The 14957-nt window shown below is 52.8% G+C and overlaps 3 protein-coding genes across 3 annotated transcripts in view; all 3 read right to left on the bottom strand.

Moving 5' to 3' along the window:
* Positions 1–654: 654 nt before the first annotated feature.
* On the bottom strand, positions 655–2914 carry LOC140260492 (uncharacterized). Its single transcript, XM_072352910.1, has 6 exons — positions 2695–2914; positions 2486–2625; positions 2342–2415; positions 2069–2179; positions 1438–1541; positions 655–866 (listed from the first exon to the last, which is right to left on the bottom strand). The coding sequence occupies exons 1-6, from the start codon at positions 2806–2808 to the stop codon at positions 762–764; spliced, it is 648 nt and encodes a 215-aa protein (XP_072209011.1). The 5' UTR covers positions 2809–2914; the 3' UTR covers positions 655–761.
* A 672-nt stretch (positions 2915–3586) lies between these two features.
* On the bottom strand, positions 3587–5061 carry LOC140260542 (alpha-1-acid glycoprotein 2-like). Its single transcript, XM_072352993.1, has 6 exons — positions 4913–5061; positions 4673–4815; positions 4248–4318; positions 4063–4164; positions 3881–3981; positions 3587–3805 (listed from the first exon to the last, which is right to left on the bottom strand). Exons 1-6 carry the CDS (start codon positions 5021–5023, stop codon positions 3734–3736), a joined length of 600 nt encoding a protein of 199 aa, XP_072209094.1. The 5' UTR covers positions 5024–5061; the 3' UTR covers positions 3587–3733.
* Positions 5062–6173: 1112 nt separating this feature from the next.
* COL27A1 (collagen type XXVII alpha 1 chain) overlaps positions 6174–14957 on the bottom strand; it is a 110759-nt gene continuing 101975 nt past the window's right edge. Inside the window, exons 49-61 of the mRNA XM_072352652.1 lie at positions 14270–14377; positions 12801–12854; positions 12111–12173; positions 11949–12002; positions 11347–11382; positions 11074–11091; positions 10688–10723; positions 10321–10347; positions 10051–10116; positions 9609–9777; positions 9342–9451; positions 8415–8633; positions 6174–7890 (exon numbers count right to left, since the gene is read on the bottom strand). Coding sequence (XP_072208753.1) covers positions 7744–7890; positions 8415–8633; positions 9342–9451; positions 9609–9777; positions 10051–10116; positions 10321–10347; positions 10688–10723; positions 11074–11091; positions 11347–11382; positions 11949–12002; positions 12111–12173; positions 12801–12854; positions 14270–14377 — 1107 coding nt within the window. The 3' untranslated portion in view covers positions 6174–7743. The remainder of the gene's footprint in view (positions 7891–8414; positions 8634–9341; positions 9452–9608; positions 9778–10050; positions 10117–10320; positions 10348–10687; positions 10724–11073; positions 11092–11346; positions 11383–11948; positions 12003–12110; positions 12174–12800; positions 12855–14269; positions 14378–14957) is intronic.

The raw sequence follows: 14957 nt of genomic DNA, 5'->3' as shown, positions 1-14957 counted from the left end.
GCTCTCACTCATCCATAAACCTACTTAGCAAGTGCTGCTCCTTGCAATCTGAGGACTGTGTTCCGTGATGTCACTTCGGGTGTTCTCAGGCTCCTGGCAGCACCCATTGCATTGCCTTGTCCTGCCCTTTGGCTGCTGGACTGCAGGGTGAGGGGCACAGCTGATAAGGAGCAGATAGATAACGCTGGCAGTGTCCTGCTCATCTCACTTGGTAGCACACTTCCAGCCCGGTTTCCTTTAGTGAAGGCTCAATAGAGCAGCGCTGCCTTACAGGGCAGGGACGCCCCATTGCCGCAGGGGGGGGCAGAGCTCTGCTGTTCTGCATCCTTTTCTTCCTTTTTAAGGAGATATTTTCAGCTCTTAATTGCTGGGTGAGAGCTGAGCCTCAATTACCTTCCAGCTCAACCCTGGCCTCGTTTAACCTCCTGCTTCCACAACCACAGAGCAGCCGTGCTGCCTTGGGGGGGGCTGCACCAAAACAGCCGTAACACACAGAGCCCTTTTGGGAGAAGCAAAATCCCGTGGGATGGGCGAGATCCGCAGCCGGGAGCAGCATCACGAGCGGCCGCTGATTGCCCCCTCCTGGTCAGCCACCACCCTGCATGGGATCTGCTCACCCCGTGCCCAGCGATGCCCACCTTTCACCCCCTGTTGACCCCGCAGCCCGGCTGGTCCCAAATGCTGGCATACAAAACAAACCAGATGCTCGGTTCCTTTTTGCAGGTCCCGCTCAGGCGGCGCTACAGCTCTGAGCAAAGCATTTATTGCTGCCGGCTGCCCGTCGGGCTGCTCAATGGCGCCGTGCCTTGCTCTTCTCCATCCTTCCTTTCTTCTATTCTTTCCTTTCCCCCCATTTGGCACAGCTCCTTCAAAACAGCCACCACCAAAGGGATAAATGGAACGAGCTCACCCAACCCTCTATGTTCCTCTGCTGCTGTCCCACTCCTCCCCCTGCTCTGCCCTGATATCCCCCACCTGTGCTGGTTCCCCCACCTGTGCCCCTCTGAGCATTTTCATCTCACCCAAAGCACTGTGCTGATCTCTCTGTGCCCCCCACATCTGATGGGTCAGAGCTGTTCACAGCCCCAGGTGCAGCCTGATGAGCCCCACACCCTCCTGCTGTCCCCACTGCTGCCATTTGGCATCATCCACCCACGTGTCTCCCTGTGCCCCCAGCTCCAGGCAAGGGCTTCTACTGGGAGAACTGGGGTGCACTGGAGGTGGCTGAGTCCTGCAGGGAAGGGAAGGTAGGAGGCTGGTGGGTGGGAAATGGAAGGGAAGAGCAGCTGTGGAGGTGGGCAGGCTCTGTCCCATGGCAGCACAACTGCCATCTGTGGCCTTCTATCGGCATCTGGGGGGCTCAGAGCTGGGGATCTGGCTATGAGGAGCCCCAATCTCAGAGCACCCCAAATCACTGAAGCAGAGATGAGGATGTACCTTCCTCCACGGCGCGTACACCACAGCCTCTCTGCTCAGCCCCAGGCTCTCTGCATGCTGGCCCAGCTCTTCCCGCTGCGTGCTGCTCACCGTCCTATTGCGGGCTGTAAAGGCAGAGGGTTTGTCACACATCATCCCTGCCTGCGTTTTGTCCCCTTGCTCCCATGGATGCTGAGGGCTGGGAGGGATGTTTGCCAAAGGGAGCTTTGAAGTTGCTTAAGGAATGGCTCTGCAGCTTGGAAGGGTAGTGGGGGTCTCTGTTGGGGATCTCTATTGAAGGACTCAATACTGGGGGATTCAGCTGGAGAGCTGTATTGGAGATCTCTATGGGGGTCCCTATTGGGGAGCTCTGTTGGAGGGCTCTACTGGAAGACTCCCTCAGAGGGATAAATCAGTTTGGTACACCACTCTATGGGGCCGTGTGTGGGTCCAGCCTGCTCTGCCTGTGCTGGTGCTGCTCTGCACTGGGAGGCAAAGACCAAAAACTCCCAGTTGACCTGAAAAGGCAAATTTCACAACAGCATTGATAGCAAACTTGGTGCACTTCAACAGGTCGCTGTGGGAGCTGCTACGGGTTTACCTGGCGGCTCTTTGTGCACACAGCTTTACTCGGGGATGGGGTTTTGCCTACCATAGAGATACAGCGCTGAGTACGTCCCCTCCTTCTGCACGTGGTGCCGGATGAGCAGAGCGTCCTCGGAGCCCAGCGCCGTCACCGTCCCCAGGATGCGCTGCGTCTTGGCTTCGAGAGAGCAGAGCCGAGGTTGGGAGTGAGAGCGGATCCGAATCGAGTCACAGCGCTCCTCCCCTTCCCCGAAGGGTTGTGAAATGATTTGGAAAGCAATGCCGCCCATTCCTTGCTTCCTTGATTCGCGACCTCTCGGTCACGGCCCCCAGCGCTCACCGTGCTGCAGCAGCGCCGTGCCGTTGGCTCCCAGGCGGATGGAGGTAGAGTTGTTGGAGAGGCATCGGTCTCCCCTGCGGAGAGCGGGGATGTTGGAGCACCCGCAGGAGGAAAAGGAGCGGGGATGGGGAGCGGGTGCCTCACACTGCCACGTGCTGGGTGATGAGCAGCTCCTGCCCGCCGCCCGCCTCCACGTGCAGGTGGCCGTGATCGATGAGCAGCAGCTCCAGGAGGTGCTGGGGCAGCTGAGCGGCCCCAGCTACGTATTGCCACGTCCCCAGCAGCTGTGGGAGAGGCGCGGGGTGATGGTGGGGGTTCCCTTGCAGCCCCCCCTGTACCCAGACCCTCCTTACCCACGGCGCTGATGTGTTGGCCAGGCCTGGGGGTGCTGTGGGTTCGTGGGGAGCGGCCACCGCAGGCAGCAGAGCGGTGAGGATGAGGATGGAGGAGACGCCGGCTGGTGCCATGGGCTGATGGGGGGACAGGAGCGAGAGAAGCTGCTGTGCGGACGGGCAGACGGACGCTGCTCCCTCGGCTGTTTGTTTGTGCAGCCCCACTACAGGCGGCTGCGGTGACGCAATGGCGTTTTAAGGGGCAAGGGCCCTGGTGGGAGTCGGCCCAGCACAGCGCTGTCAGTGGCCGGAGGGGGTGAGCGAGTCAAAGCACTTCCCGCAAGGAAAGATGAAATCTGACCTGGATTTCCCCATTTCGGCCACTGTTGTTGCTCTGCAAGTGTAAAACTGTGCTGCTTATTGGGATATGGGGGTAAGGGGGGAGCTGCCAGCTCTGGGTCTGAGCCAAAATGGTGCTGGCAGGGCTGTGGGGGCTGCCCCAAGCAGGGTGTGTGTGCTGGGAGCTCACCTTGTGCTCGAGTCCCACCTGGAACCATCAGCTGCACCACTGCTACTCCTGCAGGTCTTCCTTTGTGTCTGATCTAAACCCAAAGGGTGACCTCATTTATCCTGCTCTTGGTTGTGGGGCTCAGTATCTCCTGTCCTGCTCACGGCCCCACATCACCCCACATACCCACCAGCTTGTATGCAGCCGTGCCTTGGGGCTGCTCATGGAAGTGAACCCAGGGGCTGGATCCCCACCTCCCTCAGCTGTGGCCCATTTTGGTGAGTGTGAGCCACCCACCCTGAGGGTTTTGTCTGATTTGGGGTGGGGGATGGGGCCCAAAACCAGCACCGCCCACCCACAGCCCATCCCACAGGTGGGCACAGTGAAGGTGAGCACATGACAGGCGGGTGTCACACGCAGCTTTATTCCAAGTCCAGGTGAGAACAGAAAAGCAACAAATTCCTTCTGTGAAGGGCATCGTCAAGTCCTCGTTGGAAGACATAAATCCTCATTGGGGCACCACCCGGCGGAGTGCAGGGGGTGGATGTGGGCTCACCCCAGCTGTGGTTCTGCGGTGGCTTTGCTGCCTTCATCCATCTCCTTGCCGGCTTCAGGGCAGGCATCCTGGGGAGGGAGGAACAGGGCTCATTCCTGCACTGGTTGCCCCTACAGGGACCCCCTGTGCCTGCAGGGCTGTACCTTGGGGGAGGTGATGAAAGCCTCCTCCAGCTTGAAGCCGTGGCAGCGCAGTTGGGCTTCGAATTCCTCCAGCTGCTCTTTGGTCACCTCGGGTGTCCGTGCTGGAGGAAAGGGGGATGTTAAAGCAGGATAAAGGGGAAAATGAAAGGGTTGGGGTGCGCTTGGGAGGGCAGTGTGCTCACCTGAGAGGCTCAAGCCCACGTGGTTATCCTTGAAGTGCTTGAGGATGAACAGATCCTTGTCGCTGTGGATCAGCTCGGCCATGGACACCTCCTGCCCCTCCTCTGCAAGACAGAGGGGCCACGTTCCCACAAGGCAGCAGGGTGATGGTGTTGGGGATGGGTGCCAGGAGGGGCTGCAGCTTTACCGTGTGCCAGCGTGGAGTTGTGCCGGAAGACGTGGATCTTGCTGGTGTTCCTCACCACACATGTTTCATTCCTGGGGGTGGGGGCAGAGAGGTGAAACAGGGCTCAAATTGCCCCACGTATACCTAAAGGGTGTGCCTTGTGCTGCAGCCTCCTTGCTGGGCTGGCCCGACCACTGCCACCTGTCTATACCCTGCACACAGCCCAGGGATGGCTTTGATCTGCTGCCCAGGAGCATCCCATCCCATCCCATCCCATCCCATCTCATCCCATCTCATCCCATCTCATCCCATCTCATCCCATCTCATCCCACCCCATCCCACCACATCCAACCCCATCCCATCCCCATCCCATCCCCATCCCATCCCATCCCCATCCCATCCCCATCCCATCCCATCCCACCCCACCCCATCCCAGCCCTCCTTACAGCCTCATGATTTCCGTCACATTGAACTCATCCTCGTTCCTGCCGGGGAAGAGGGTGAAGGTCGCATACTTCAGCTCCTTCATCTCAGCCATGTGTGGGGGGTACTGAGAGGCACCCATGATGTACACCCAGTGCCCCAGCAGCTGCCGGCAGAGCAGAGCGGAGGGTCAGGGGTTGGAGATGCATTACAGACCCCAATGGGTTTGAGGGGCTCCAAGGATGGGATGCAGCCCTGCTTACCCTGTCCACCGTTGCGTTGTCCATGTCGGCAGGGACCAGAGGGGCACAGGTGGGGAACTCGGTGGCATGGGCAGGCACCAACCCCACGGCGAGGATGAGGAAGGCCAGCATTGCTCACTGTGGGGCTGTGGTGAGGCTGCAGTGCGGATGGGATGCTGCTGCTCGCTGGCACTTATATACAGCCCTGTTGCAGCCCCGTGTGCTTATTTAACTGCGGGGCTGTTTGCTCAGGCATGAAGCAATAGCAGGTGATGGGAATTAAACTGGCAAAAGATCGCGTTCTTCCAGCAGAAAAGGTGAAAAAAGCTGTATTTCACCACCCTTTTGTTCTCGGAAAGCACAACTGGTGGGGCGGGTCTGTTTGTGCAAAGTGCTGCGGGGCACTGAGTGCCATTGAAGGCGTTTGTCCGTGTCCTGCACTGCCTGGGGCAGACAAACACCTGCCCTGGCACTGCTGGTGGCACAGTGTGTGTGGGGGCTGTGGGGGCTGTGGGGCTGAGGGCTGTGCTTTGTTCTGCCCAAAGGGGAGGATGAGGGGGTCCTCATGGTGGCACGCGGCTCCTGACAGCAATGGGGCCAGAGGGGATGGTGTGGGGCTGCCAGGGGAGGGTCAGGGGGGGCTGGGAAGGAGCATAGCCCCAATGCTGGAGCTCAGGGAGCGCTGGGAGCCCGCTCTCAGCCATAGCGTTGGGTGGTGCTGTGTGGAGCCCTGGGTTGGACTCGGTGGTCCATGTGGGTCCGTTCCAACTCGTGATGTTCTGTGATCCCATTCTGTGAATCCTCCCGAGAGAGGAGAATTTGGATTTCAAAGTCAGTTTAGAGCCACTGAGGTGTGAGCTGTGGTTCACGGCAATGAAAAGGTTCATCTCTCCCTTCCTCCTCTTTTCCTCTTTCCCCTTCCCTTCCCTTCCCTTCCCTTCCCTTCCCTTCCCTTCCCTTCCCTCACACCGTGTCAGGATGGGGATGAGGATGAAGAATGGTAGGGGCTCAACCATTGGGGCTGGGGGGGGGGGGGGAAATAAATCAGGAATGAGAAGGAAGGGAAACAACAGCCTGGAGCAGCCACAGAACAGCATTGGGGCTGTGGGGTGAGGATCAGTGAGTGGGGTGAGGTGGTTGGGGATGGATCCCGTCAGCCCCCACCGAGGGCTGTAGGCAGGGAACACACAGAGACACATCCGAGTTCTTTTCTTTGTTCTTTTTTCTTTCTCTTTCTTTCTCTTTCTCTCTCTCTTTTTTTTTTTGTGTTTTTTTTTCCTCACAAAAATAAACTCCGCAGTCCTTAGGAGAGGTGAAAACCCCCAAACAGGCACTGAAGCATTTCCGATACAGTACAGCTCCGGTTACATCAATATTATTCCTTATATAGAATTAAAGATTACCGTAATTATCCTCTTTTTTGAAAAACAAAAAACAAAACAAAACAACAAACAACCCTCCAAATTTACATACAGAGCCTAAATTTCTACACAGCTTAACAAAACACAACCCCTGCGAGCCCGGCTGCGTTGTGATAACAAGGCACGGTGCTTTCAGATGTGACAGAGGGGCCCGGATAAGAGGGGAGCAGGGCTGGGTTTTATATACGAGCTCAGAGCTGCACGCGTGGCTGTGGGTCAATGCCAGCACAGCTCTGGGGCAGCCGACCCCATACAGCAGTATGGGATGAGCTGCAGCCCCGCTCCCCAAGCAGAGCAGTTGAAGTGCTGGTTTAAAAAAACATACAAAACAAACAAACGGAACGAACGAGAAGGCAAATCTGCTTGGAAAGTCATAGCCTGAAAGGTGCACTTCGGGTGCGCTCTGAGTTGTTGTGCAGGATTGGCACCCGTGGCAATGGAAAGATCCCTTTGAAAGGTGTTTCTGCTGTAGGTCGTGACCTCCTCTCTTCCTACAGAGGTGGTCCCGATGGGCTTTTTATTTTGGGTCTGTGGCAAAGCCACTGTAGCACCTTCGCAACCTTAAATAAAATCATATATATAAAATAACACACTGTTTGTTTTTTTAAGAGCACCAGAGATTTCACAGTGAGAGGTAGAAACAAATCAGACGAGCCCATCCTCTCTCTCTATTGTAGCACCAATCTCTTCCCCTCTCCTCCTTCCATTCCCCCCCCTTTCAGCTTTGGGACTCTCCCCACCCCAACACCACGCACACAAGAAGGGGACGTTGGTTCGACTTCACTCACGGAAGGAGCAACTTTAGGTTTTTTTCCTTTTTTTTTTTCTTTTCTTTCTTTTTTTGATTTAAATAATATTTTATATATATATATATGTATATATATATATATATATATATATATTTGTTTCTTCTAATATTGCACATCAAAATGGTTCCGGTACGCAGAGCAGCCAGCGTTGCATTGCAGCTCCATCCCAGCTCTGCGAGGGAAGCCCTATCAGCTCTGAATTACTTGTCAATGGGAAGAGCATTTGGTAACTTGGGAACCAGGTAAGGCAAAAAATAGGGGGGTGGGAGGGTGGGGAAACCACATGCTGGGTGTCGCTTGAGGTTTCTCTCCAGGTTTTCTTTTCTTCTTTGGTCATAGAAAAAGCTTTGCGTGTGGAACCGCGTGCGACACCTCGTCCCCTGATCCCTTTGCACCGGTCACGTCCCAACTGACACCCGCTTCCCCTACGTCCTTCGTATTCCTCCTTTCAACAACCTGCTCAGTTCAGTAGATCACGGGTTCTTTGAGACCTTGAGCCAAAGGCTAGAGCAAGAGTTGACCCAAAAGACACAGCCCAGCTGTCCTTGCTGCAGAGACCCTGTGTAAAGACATAGGCCAGAAGTGGGGTCAAAGCCTTGGAGCCCGGGTTTGATGGCATTGTTCAAAGGAAGCACACGGGGCCGACCTCGAGGTGATATTGCTTTCCTGGCTCGGATGGGGGAAGGTTGTAGATGTCGACGATTGGCAGCTGCTGGGTGTCCTGCGTCCGAAAGGAAAAGAGGGTCCGATGCCAGCGTCCATCCTTGATCTGCACAGGGGGGAGGGAAAGACAGACAGAGCTGCTTAGCTGTGGGACAGATCTTAGAGTCAGACCATCACTGAGGTTGGAAAAGAGCTCTATGAAGTCCAACCACTGACCCATCCCTACCCACTATACCCACTGACACGTCCCTCACTGCCACATCTACACAGCTCTTGAACACCTCCAGGGATGGGCAGCACGCCACTCGCTGGGCAGTTTTGTGCCACTGCTCTTTCTGAGAAGACATTTTTCCTAATATCCAATGCAAACCTCCCCTGGTGCAACCTGGGAGTGATGAGTTTCACTGTGGCACGTGACTGAAAAGCCCTGAGTAGGCCTAGTTCAGAAAAGCCCTCTGAGTAACTGGGTAACATCTTGAAACAGCATCACAGAACAGGTAACCAAGACCCTTCTCCCCCTTTTTTTGGGGGTGGTCACAGAGTTAAAAGCACTGGCATAACCTGAGTCCTGCTGTGTGTGCTGGGTGGGTTCAGCCCAGCATTTCTCCCCTCTCTTTGGGCACAACGTACCTTGCAATCATCAGCTGCCACCTCCGGCTTGAGCTGCCCCCCTGCCTCAAACATTTGCCCGTTCCATGCCTTGAAGCGCACGGCTTTCTGCGAAGGCTTCTCATCAGAGCCCTCCCTCCAGACAGAGGTGTTCAGGCAGTGGATGGTGATGTGCTGCACCACCTCCGAGCTCAGCAGGCGCAAGAAGTTCATCTGGACTCTGCCGACGTCAAAATCCAGCTGCGAAGGTGACAGAGGTGTTAGCAGGGCTGGGAGGGAGAACGGTCCTTCAGTGCAAGGGTAGGGGTGCTCCATGCACTCTGTGTAAGTCTGGAGGAGGCTACGTGTCGATGTCCAAGCCCAGAAATGGTTTTGGTGTCAGTATGGGCAACAGGACCTGACACAACGTGAAGCTGGATCGCTGTCCTGGGCAGACAGCAGGTCCTTTATATTTTGGATATATATTAAGCAGGAGGAAAATGATGAGTGTTCTGAACGTGCTGTGGGTGCTGCAGATGGACCCGGGTATTGCTATGGGTATTTTCTGGTACAGGTACTTCCCCGAGAAAAGTCCTGTGGTGTTGTTCACTTTGGTGAACATTTGTGTATTTAAGCTGACCTCAATTTTTCAGGTGGCAGAAAACAAACGGCCAAGAGTGACCTGAACATAAATTAACCCAACAAAGCATTTGGGAGCAGCATGTTTGCTAAATTACCGGCCTCTATTAAGGTTATGGGTTAATTAAACACTACTGGAAACGTACTGCTCTATCCTGCAAAGAGTCAACACCTTAGGTGTATTTTTTAACCTCGTGTGCTCACTGACACCAGGACAAGCCAAGTGTTGTTACAGTGGTCACTGTCCTGTGCTCCGGCAGAACTCAGCCGTGGGTAAACATTTCCTAACGTGTGTATGGGAAATGCTGCAGCAGGACGAGGTGTGTGTACCTTGGAGACGGTGATGGGGCTGAGACACGTCTGCCCACCATTGGTGAAGTTGCAGATGACTTGTATGGTGTCTGAGGAACAGCCGAGATTCGGGTCGATCCAGTAGGTACCTGAGGAAACGGAGGATTAATAAGAACACCCAACCTTTTCTGTGCATAAGCAATGATAAGCCTTGGTTTCTGCACGACTGCCCTCAGCAGTCCATTTGGGGCCACGTAAAATGGTCCTAAGGAGGGATACGGCCCTTTTGTACTCAAGGCTTCCTACCATCGTTCATCTTCTGTTCACAGTTCATGAGGTCTCGGCAGATGCGTGCAGGGTTTTCCTTGGTGCCCAGGGGTCTCTTGATGCTCTGAATGAGATTGCTGAGGTAGTGTAGAGTCTTAAAGATCTCCCCTCCATGGTCCAGCATGAGCAGGTCTGGATGTTGGTAACCCTGGAGGGAAAAGGAGGCACCCAGCTCTATAACCACTGAGGATCTGCATGGGGGACTGCTGAAATGCTGGCAAAGTCAAGAGGTTTGGAGCTTCAGAAACAAGGAACGCAGCAGGATCACATCCTTTAACATGGTACTCCACAAGAACAGCGGACAAATGGAAGCTCTGCATACAGAAACTTCAAGCAGACAGAAAGAACAAGCACAGCCGTGACCATCCCCAGCCTACAGCCTCAGCAGAAACCAACAGGCAGCTCGACAGAACCCCCCTACCTCTGTCTTGAGCGCCGTGTTGGAGTCAACCAGTGTCCGGAAAGCAGCCCCAAAGCCATCTTGTTGCTAGAGTGGGGCAAAACAGGCTGTGAGAAGCTGAACATGCCCTGATGCAAGCAAACGCTGCTTGCTCTACGGTTGTGATTCAAGCCTTGCTCTGCTAATGCATCTCTTGCTGGACCTGTACGTATGTTTTCAAGGTCCCCGCAGCGCCTACCTCTGCACGACTTATTACCATCATTAACAAATGAACAGAAAACAGCAACTTACAAATGAAGCTGGAATTCCTGGCGGTCCCTAGAAATCAAAGCAAAAAAGGAGCATCAGCTGGAATGATGGGCAGCCACTGCTGCAAAGATATTCATTCATGTCCTTCTGAAACCCCCCTCTCCCCTGGGATCCCTTGATGCAGAAGAGTGAGACGGGCAACAATGCTGTGTCTATAAGATATTTGGAGCTGGTTTGGACCAAAGCACAAGAAACACTGCTCCATTCACACACACACATGCATTTTTGCATACGAGGAACGGGGCTCAGCTGTAATTTTCAGTGAGTAAGCAGTCCCTCTGGAGGGTATCGCTGTGGTAATTTTAGCTTGTTTCAATAATGTCTTTGAACTCTTTCCATGGATACGTACCGGAGGGCCAGGCTGTCCTTGTGGGCCTGGAGGACCCTAAAGACAGAATAGTGGCATCAGTCAGTGAGATGCTTACAGTTTGTATTTCCACTTCTTGTGGTTGTCACCAGAACCGAGTCTGTTCCCTGCCGAATCCCTCCCCATTTCTGGTGTCTGATAACATCCTCTCCCCCAAACGCTCCAGAAACCTGCCTTGCTTCCTCCATCTCCCACCTCTGGGTGCAGCTGGTTCAGTCCTGCTGTGTCTCTTGTTCCCAGCCCTACGTTCTTTAAGCATCACGTTCTCTGCATGAACAGTCACCTCCCCTCCAGCTTTATATTTGCTAGAAGTCACCGTTTTATTTAATTAAGAGATATTAGTCAGAAAAAGTGATCTAAAGACTCACCCTTGGGCCTTGAAGCCCCTGTAGGGAAACAAAGAAACAAACAAGGGAAGAAGCTGTCAGAGGATGCTCAGTACTAGAAGGAAATCTCTCAGTATGGTCGTGTGCAGGAATGACCCCTGCTCATGCAATGTGGTGCCAAGATGGCACTTTGGCTCTTGTGGTATCAAGGAGGATGAGCAATATGTACCTATATGTGTAGGTGTGTGCACCTCACCCACATAGGAAGCCAGTACCCAAGAAGAGAGGTCCCTCCCAGGCAAGAAGCTCACTTACCATGTCCCCACGGCTGCCTTTGTCCCCCTTTGGCCCCTGTTAAAGCATATGAGATGGCTGTTAGTGACTGCAAGCTGTGCTTTTGGATGCAGTGCTGCTCAGAAGCACCTTGCAAGGACCCGGTGGGGCTGGGCTCATCTCCCTGGGTTTCCTCTCTGCCAACTCTGCCTCTTTGTGCTGAGCTCTACATGACTTCATGCTCACGTTCTTATGAAGCCCCGACCTGAACTGCAGTCTGTGGCATTTGGAGGCAGTCAGAGGTTTTCAGCACTCCCCAGAATCCAACTGTGCCCAGTTAAATGTATTTATCCAGTGATTTGCTTAGAAAAAACTGAAATCACATTCACGTCTTCCAGTCTGATCCCATCTATCTAACTCAAAACTTGCACTTTAATAGAGTTGTTCCTCCCTTTTAAGCTAATAATCCCAACCACATACAGCCAGAGACTAAGCCTTGAGTCTAAGCTGCTCGTCTTAAAGACCATTTTGTTCCTGCCATTACAGAAGGACTTGGGATTTACTCATGCTGGCCTTAGGCATGCTGGATCTCAAACACTGAGATCTTCTATAATCCACAGGCAGAAGAAAAGGCAGACACTCACCGGGTTTCCTGTGGGACCCAGAATGCCATGTGGACCAATAATGCCTTCTTTTCCCTAGAAAAGACAAGTCACGCATCAACCACCACCTGGGGCCTCACAGAACCAGAGGCTGGAGGAAGTAACAAGATCTTCCCAAACCAAACATATGGAAAAATCACTCACCATGAGGCCAGGTGGACCACGTGGTCCCTGAATGCCTTTGAAACCGGGGTCTCCTGGGGGTCCCTGCAAGCAAAAATGAGATGTCAGAGCCCATTAATAAATGTACCCCATGTTGATGCTCTGGCTTACAGCTCTGCTGCCTCCAGTATATGGGAACTGGAAGGTCCAGTTAAAAACATTCTTTTCCCACTCTTGTTTTTAAGCCCTTTACTTCCTACAGAAAACAGCCCGGTTCCCTTTCCCCATCACAATTATATGAGCCCAAATTTCCAGTCAAGTCTCTCAACTGATGATTAACGTTGGAGAAATGAACTCGTGCCAGTGAGTGATGTGGCTTAGTGGGCACATTGGTGATGGGTTGATGGTTGGAATTGGTTATTTTAGTGGTCTTTTCCAAGGTTACTGATCCTATGATTCCATGATTGAAATATGTTCAGGTAGGAGGGAGGGGAGGGTCTATAGGATACCCATCTTCCACCTACAATGTACCCACTTGAATAGAAATAAGCTTCATCAGAGCATATGTAAATGCACACAGGATTATTTATATAACCTCAATAAAGCTGGAATCACAATTGGATTTCAGTAGTTTCTGCAGAGCTACAACCAAACAGTTTTCAATAGGTATTGCAGAGTCTGTTCCCAGCAAAGAGGGACTGAGAAGCCAACTGGTCACTGGTGTCCTCTTACCTTTGGCCCAAAGATGCCCGCGATCCCTGGGAATCCTGCCTCCCCAAAGTCTCCCTGGAAATAACAGCCAAGACAAACACAAGAACAAAGAACAGCAGTAAGTTCACGCTGAACCGGTCACTCACACAACTGGACTGCCCTAGGAAGGAACATTTCAAACGATGCTTATTGATGCTGTCCAAAGCCGTGTGTGTTCTTACAGCATCACCTCTCATTCAAAACCACAACAACCGTACAAATCCCAATGCTTTTCCTATATAACACTGCAGGACTTTCGTGGGTTGTTTCAGTTTCTTAAGGAAAACAAAATGTTTGCAAGACCATCAGGCTTGGATTAACATACAGCCTGCAAGGCTGGGAATGAAGGGAAAACACTGGGTAGCACGTCCTTGCATAAACACCCTCGTTTGACCATGTTTAAGATGCACGCCCTGTGATACTTCTGGGTTTCTCAGATATCAAAATGCAAAGTGAGGCGACGTTAAAAAAAAATGGGACAGGAACATAAGCCAGATGATTCATTTACAGTCACAAGGAACACAAGGGATGGAAAAGGCTCCTCTGGCCTCTCAGCTGGACTATGTGACCCACGCTGGATTGCACTTTATGGGATGTTTTACAGTGTCTTGTTCAGCCCAGCTGTAAATGACTCAAGTGATGGGGTTTCCACTGCCTCTGTTACAGGGCTATTCCGGAGTTAATCTGCAGCCCTTACTGTTAGGAAGCTTTTTCCTGCCATGACAATGAGAAGCCGCTTGGCAAGAAAGGGCTTGGTTGGACTTGGTGGAGTGTTAGAAACTTTCCAAGTGCACAAAGTGATTTAACTGCCCATTTGTGGATCCTGGAAAGGAAACATGCTACTAAAAGACGGACTATGGTCTTTCCTGTGTTACGAGAACCAAGCAAGCCCTCTCTGGAGGAATTCAGGGCGAAAGTAAGTGAGAAGTCAGAAAGGTTTTAGAGCAATCTAAATGCCACAGAGTCACCTCTTTTGAGGGGATCTGACTAATACTGATTCAGCACAGCAGGTAACAGTAATACTGGGCAAGGGAACTTGCCATGTGCAGGAACAAGAGGCAAAACAAAGCTGTTGGTGGTTACCTCTCTTTGGCTGCAATACTGCTGTCAAATGCTGGGCAATCCCACCAGCACAATGAAAGAGCAGAGTTTGGAGCCAGCCCTGGAAGCAGGTGTGCTTCTCCCCCAGCTGACTCTGAACCCACAGCTCCACCAACCTCAAACCTTCAACATGATGCCTACGATTCCTGGGTGTCCCTATGGAGCTGCAGCCCCTTACATACCTTTGGGATGGTTTGCAATGCATGGGTCATTTCCCATGGTAGGACTACCAGCACACGTGGTGGCCATAACACATAACATAACATAACAATATAACACGAGGGTGCTGGGGGCAGTCACTGTTTTGGGGAACGCAGGCTGCTTATGGGTCCCTGCCAGGTGCTACTCACCGGCTGGCCTTTGGGTCCTGGATCGCCAGGGCTCCCTGGGAGGCCCATTCCTCCCAGTGATCCTCGCTTCCCTGTTTGGCCAGTCTGTCCAGGCAATCCTCTTTCACCCTAAAAATAACAGAATTCAAGTAATTCCAAAGGACAGGAGCTAAATATAACAACGTTCAGCTGAAATGGCCATAGATGGAAAGATGGGAAGAAGTGGCGCATCGGGATGAGGAATGTGGCTTCATTATGAGATGTCTCAGGTCAGCTGGGGGGGATGGGTGCAGGATGGGGGGCATGGCAGCAAGGGCAGTGGGTGCCCGTGATGCTTGAGCAGGAGGACGAAGGGTAATCGATCTCCCAAGAGGGTGAGCGTGGCATTAATTACACAAGGGTCTCTCTGGTCACTTTTGGAAACAGCCTGTTATTCTACCCAAGGCAGCTGGAGGGCAGCAAGTGACAGTTCAAGAGAGTGATGTGCTACGGGAGATGTAGTTTAAATCAGACCTGATTGCCTCTCTAAACCCCACTGGAGTCTTCCTAATTACAGCCAATTGGTTGAATTGCTGTTGGAATGATTAGATCCTCCGGCCCACCTGGACCAGTAAGAAACCACTTCATCACTGAAGCAGCTTTTCCCTGCTTCCACCTAAGGCAGTGCCCAATTCATACTGGTTCCAGCAGTTCCTGCATGGTAAATACA

The sequence above is a fragment of the Excalfactoria chinensis genome, chromosome 18, assembly GCF_039878825.1.
Source record: "Excalfactoria chinensis isolate bCotChi1 chromosome 18, bCotChi1.hap2, whole genome shotgun sequence".
NCBI classification, from domain to species: Eukaryota; Metazoa; Chordata; class Aves; order Galliformes; family Phasianidae; genus Excalfactoria; species Excalfactoria chinensis.
Note: the sequence above shows the minus strand (reverse complement) of the source record. Positions and strands in the feature narration are given on the sequence as shown.

Coding starts and splice junctions, on each gene's coding strand:
- LOC140260492 (XM_072352910.1), bottom strand. CDS start 2,808: ATGGCACCAGCCGGCGTCTCCTCCATCCTCATCCTCACCGCTCTGCTG. Junction 2,626..2,694: donor CCAACACATCAGCGCCGTGG/GTAAGGAGGGTC, acceptor CCTCTCCCACAG/CTGCTGGGGACGTGGCAATA. Junction 2,180..2,341: donor CACGGCGCTGCTGCAGCACG/GTGAGCGCTGGG, acceptor GCTCTCTCGAAG/CCAAGACGCAGCGCATCCTG.
- LOC140260542 (XM_072352993.1), bottom strand. CDS start 5,023: ATGCTGGCCTTCCTCATCCTCGCCGTGGGGTTGGTGCCTGCCCATGCC. Junction 4,816..4,912: donor ACAACGCAACGGTGGACAGG/GTAAGCAGGGCT, acceptor CTCTGCCGGCAG/CTGCTGGGGCACTGGGTGTA. Junction 3,982..4,062: donor CGTGGGCTTGAGCCTCTCAG/GTGAGCACACTG, acceptor CCTTTCCTCCAG/CACGGACACCCGAGGTGACC.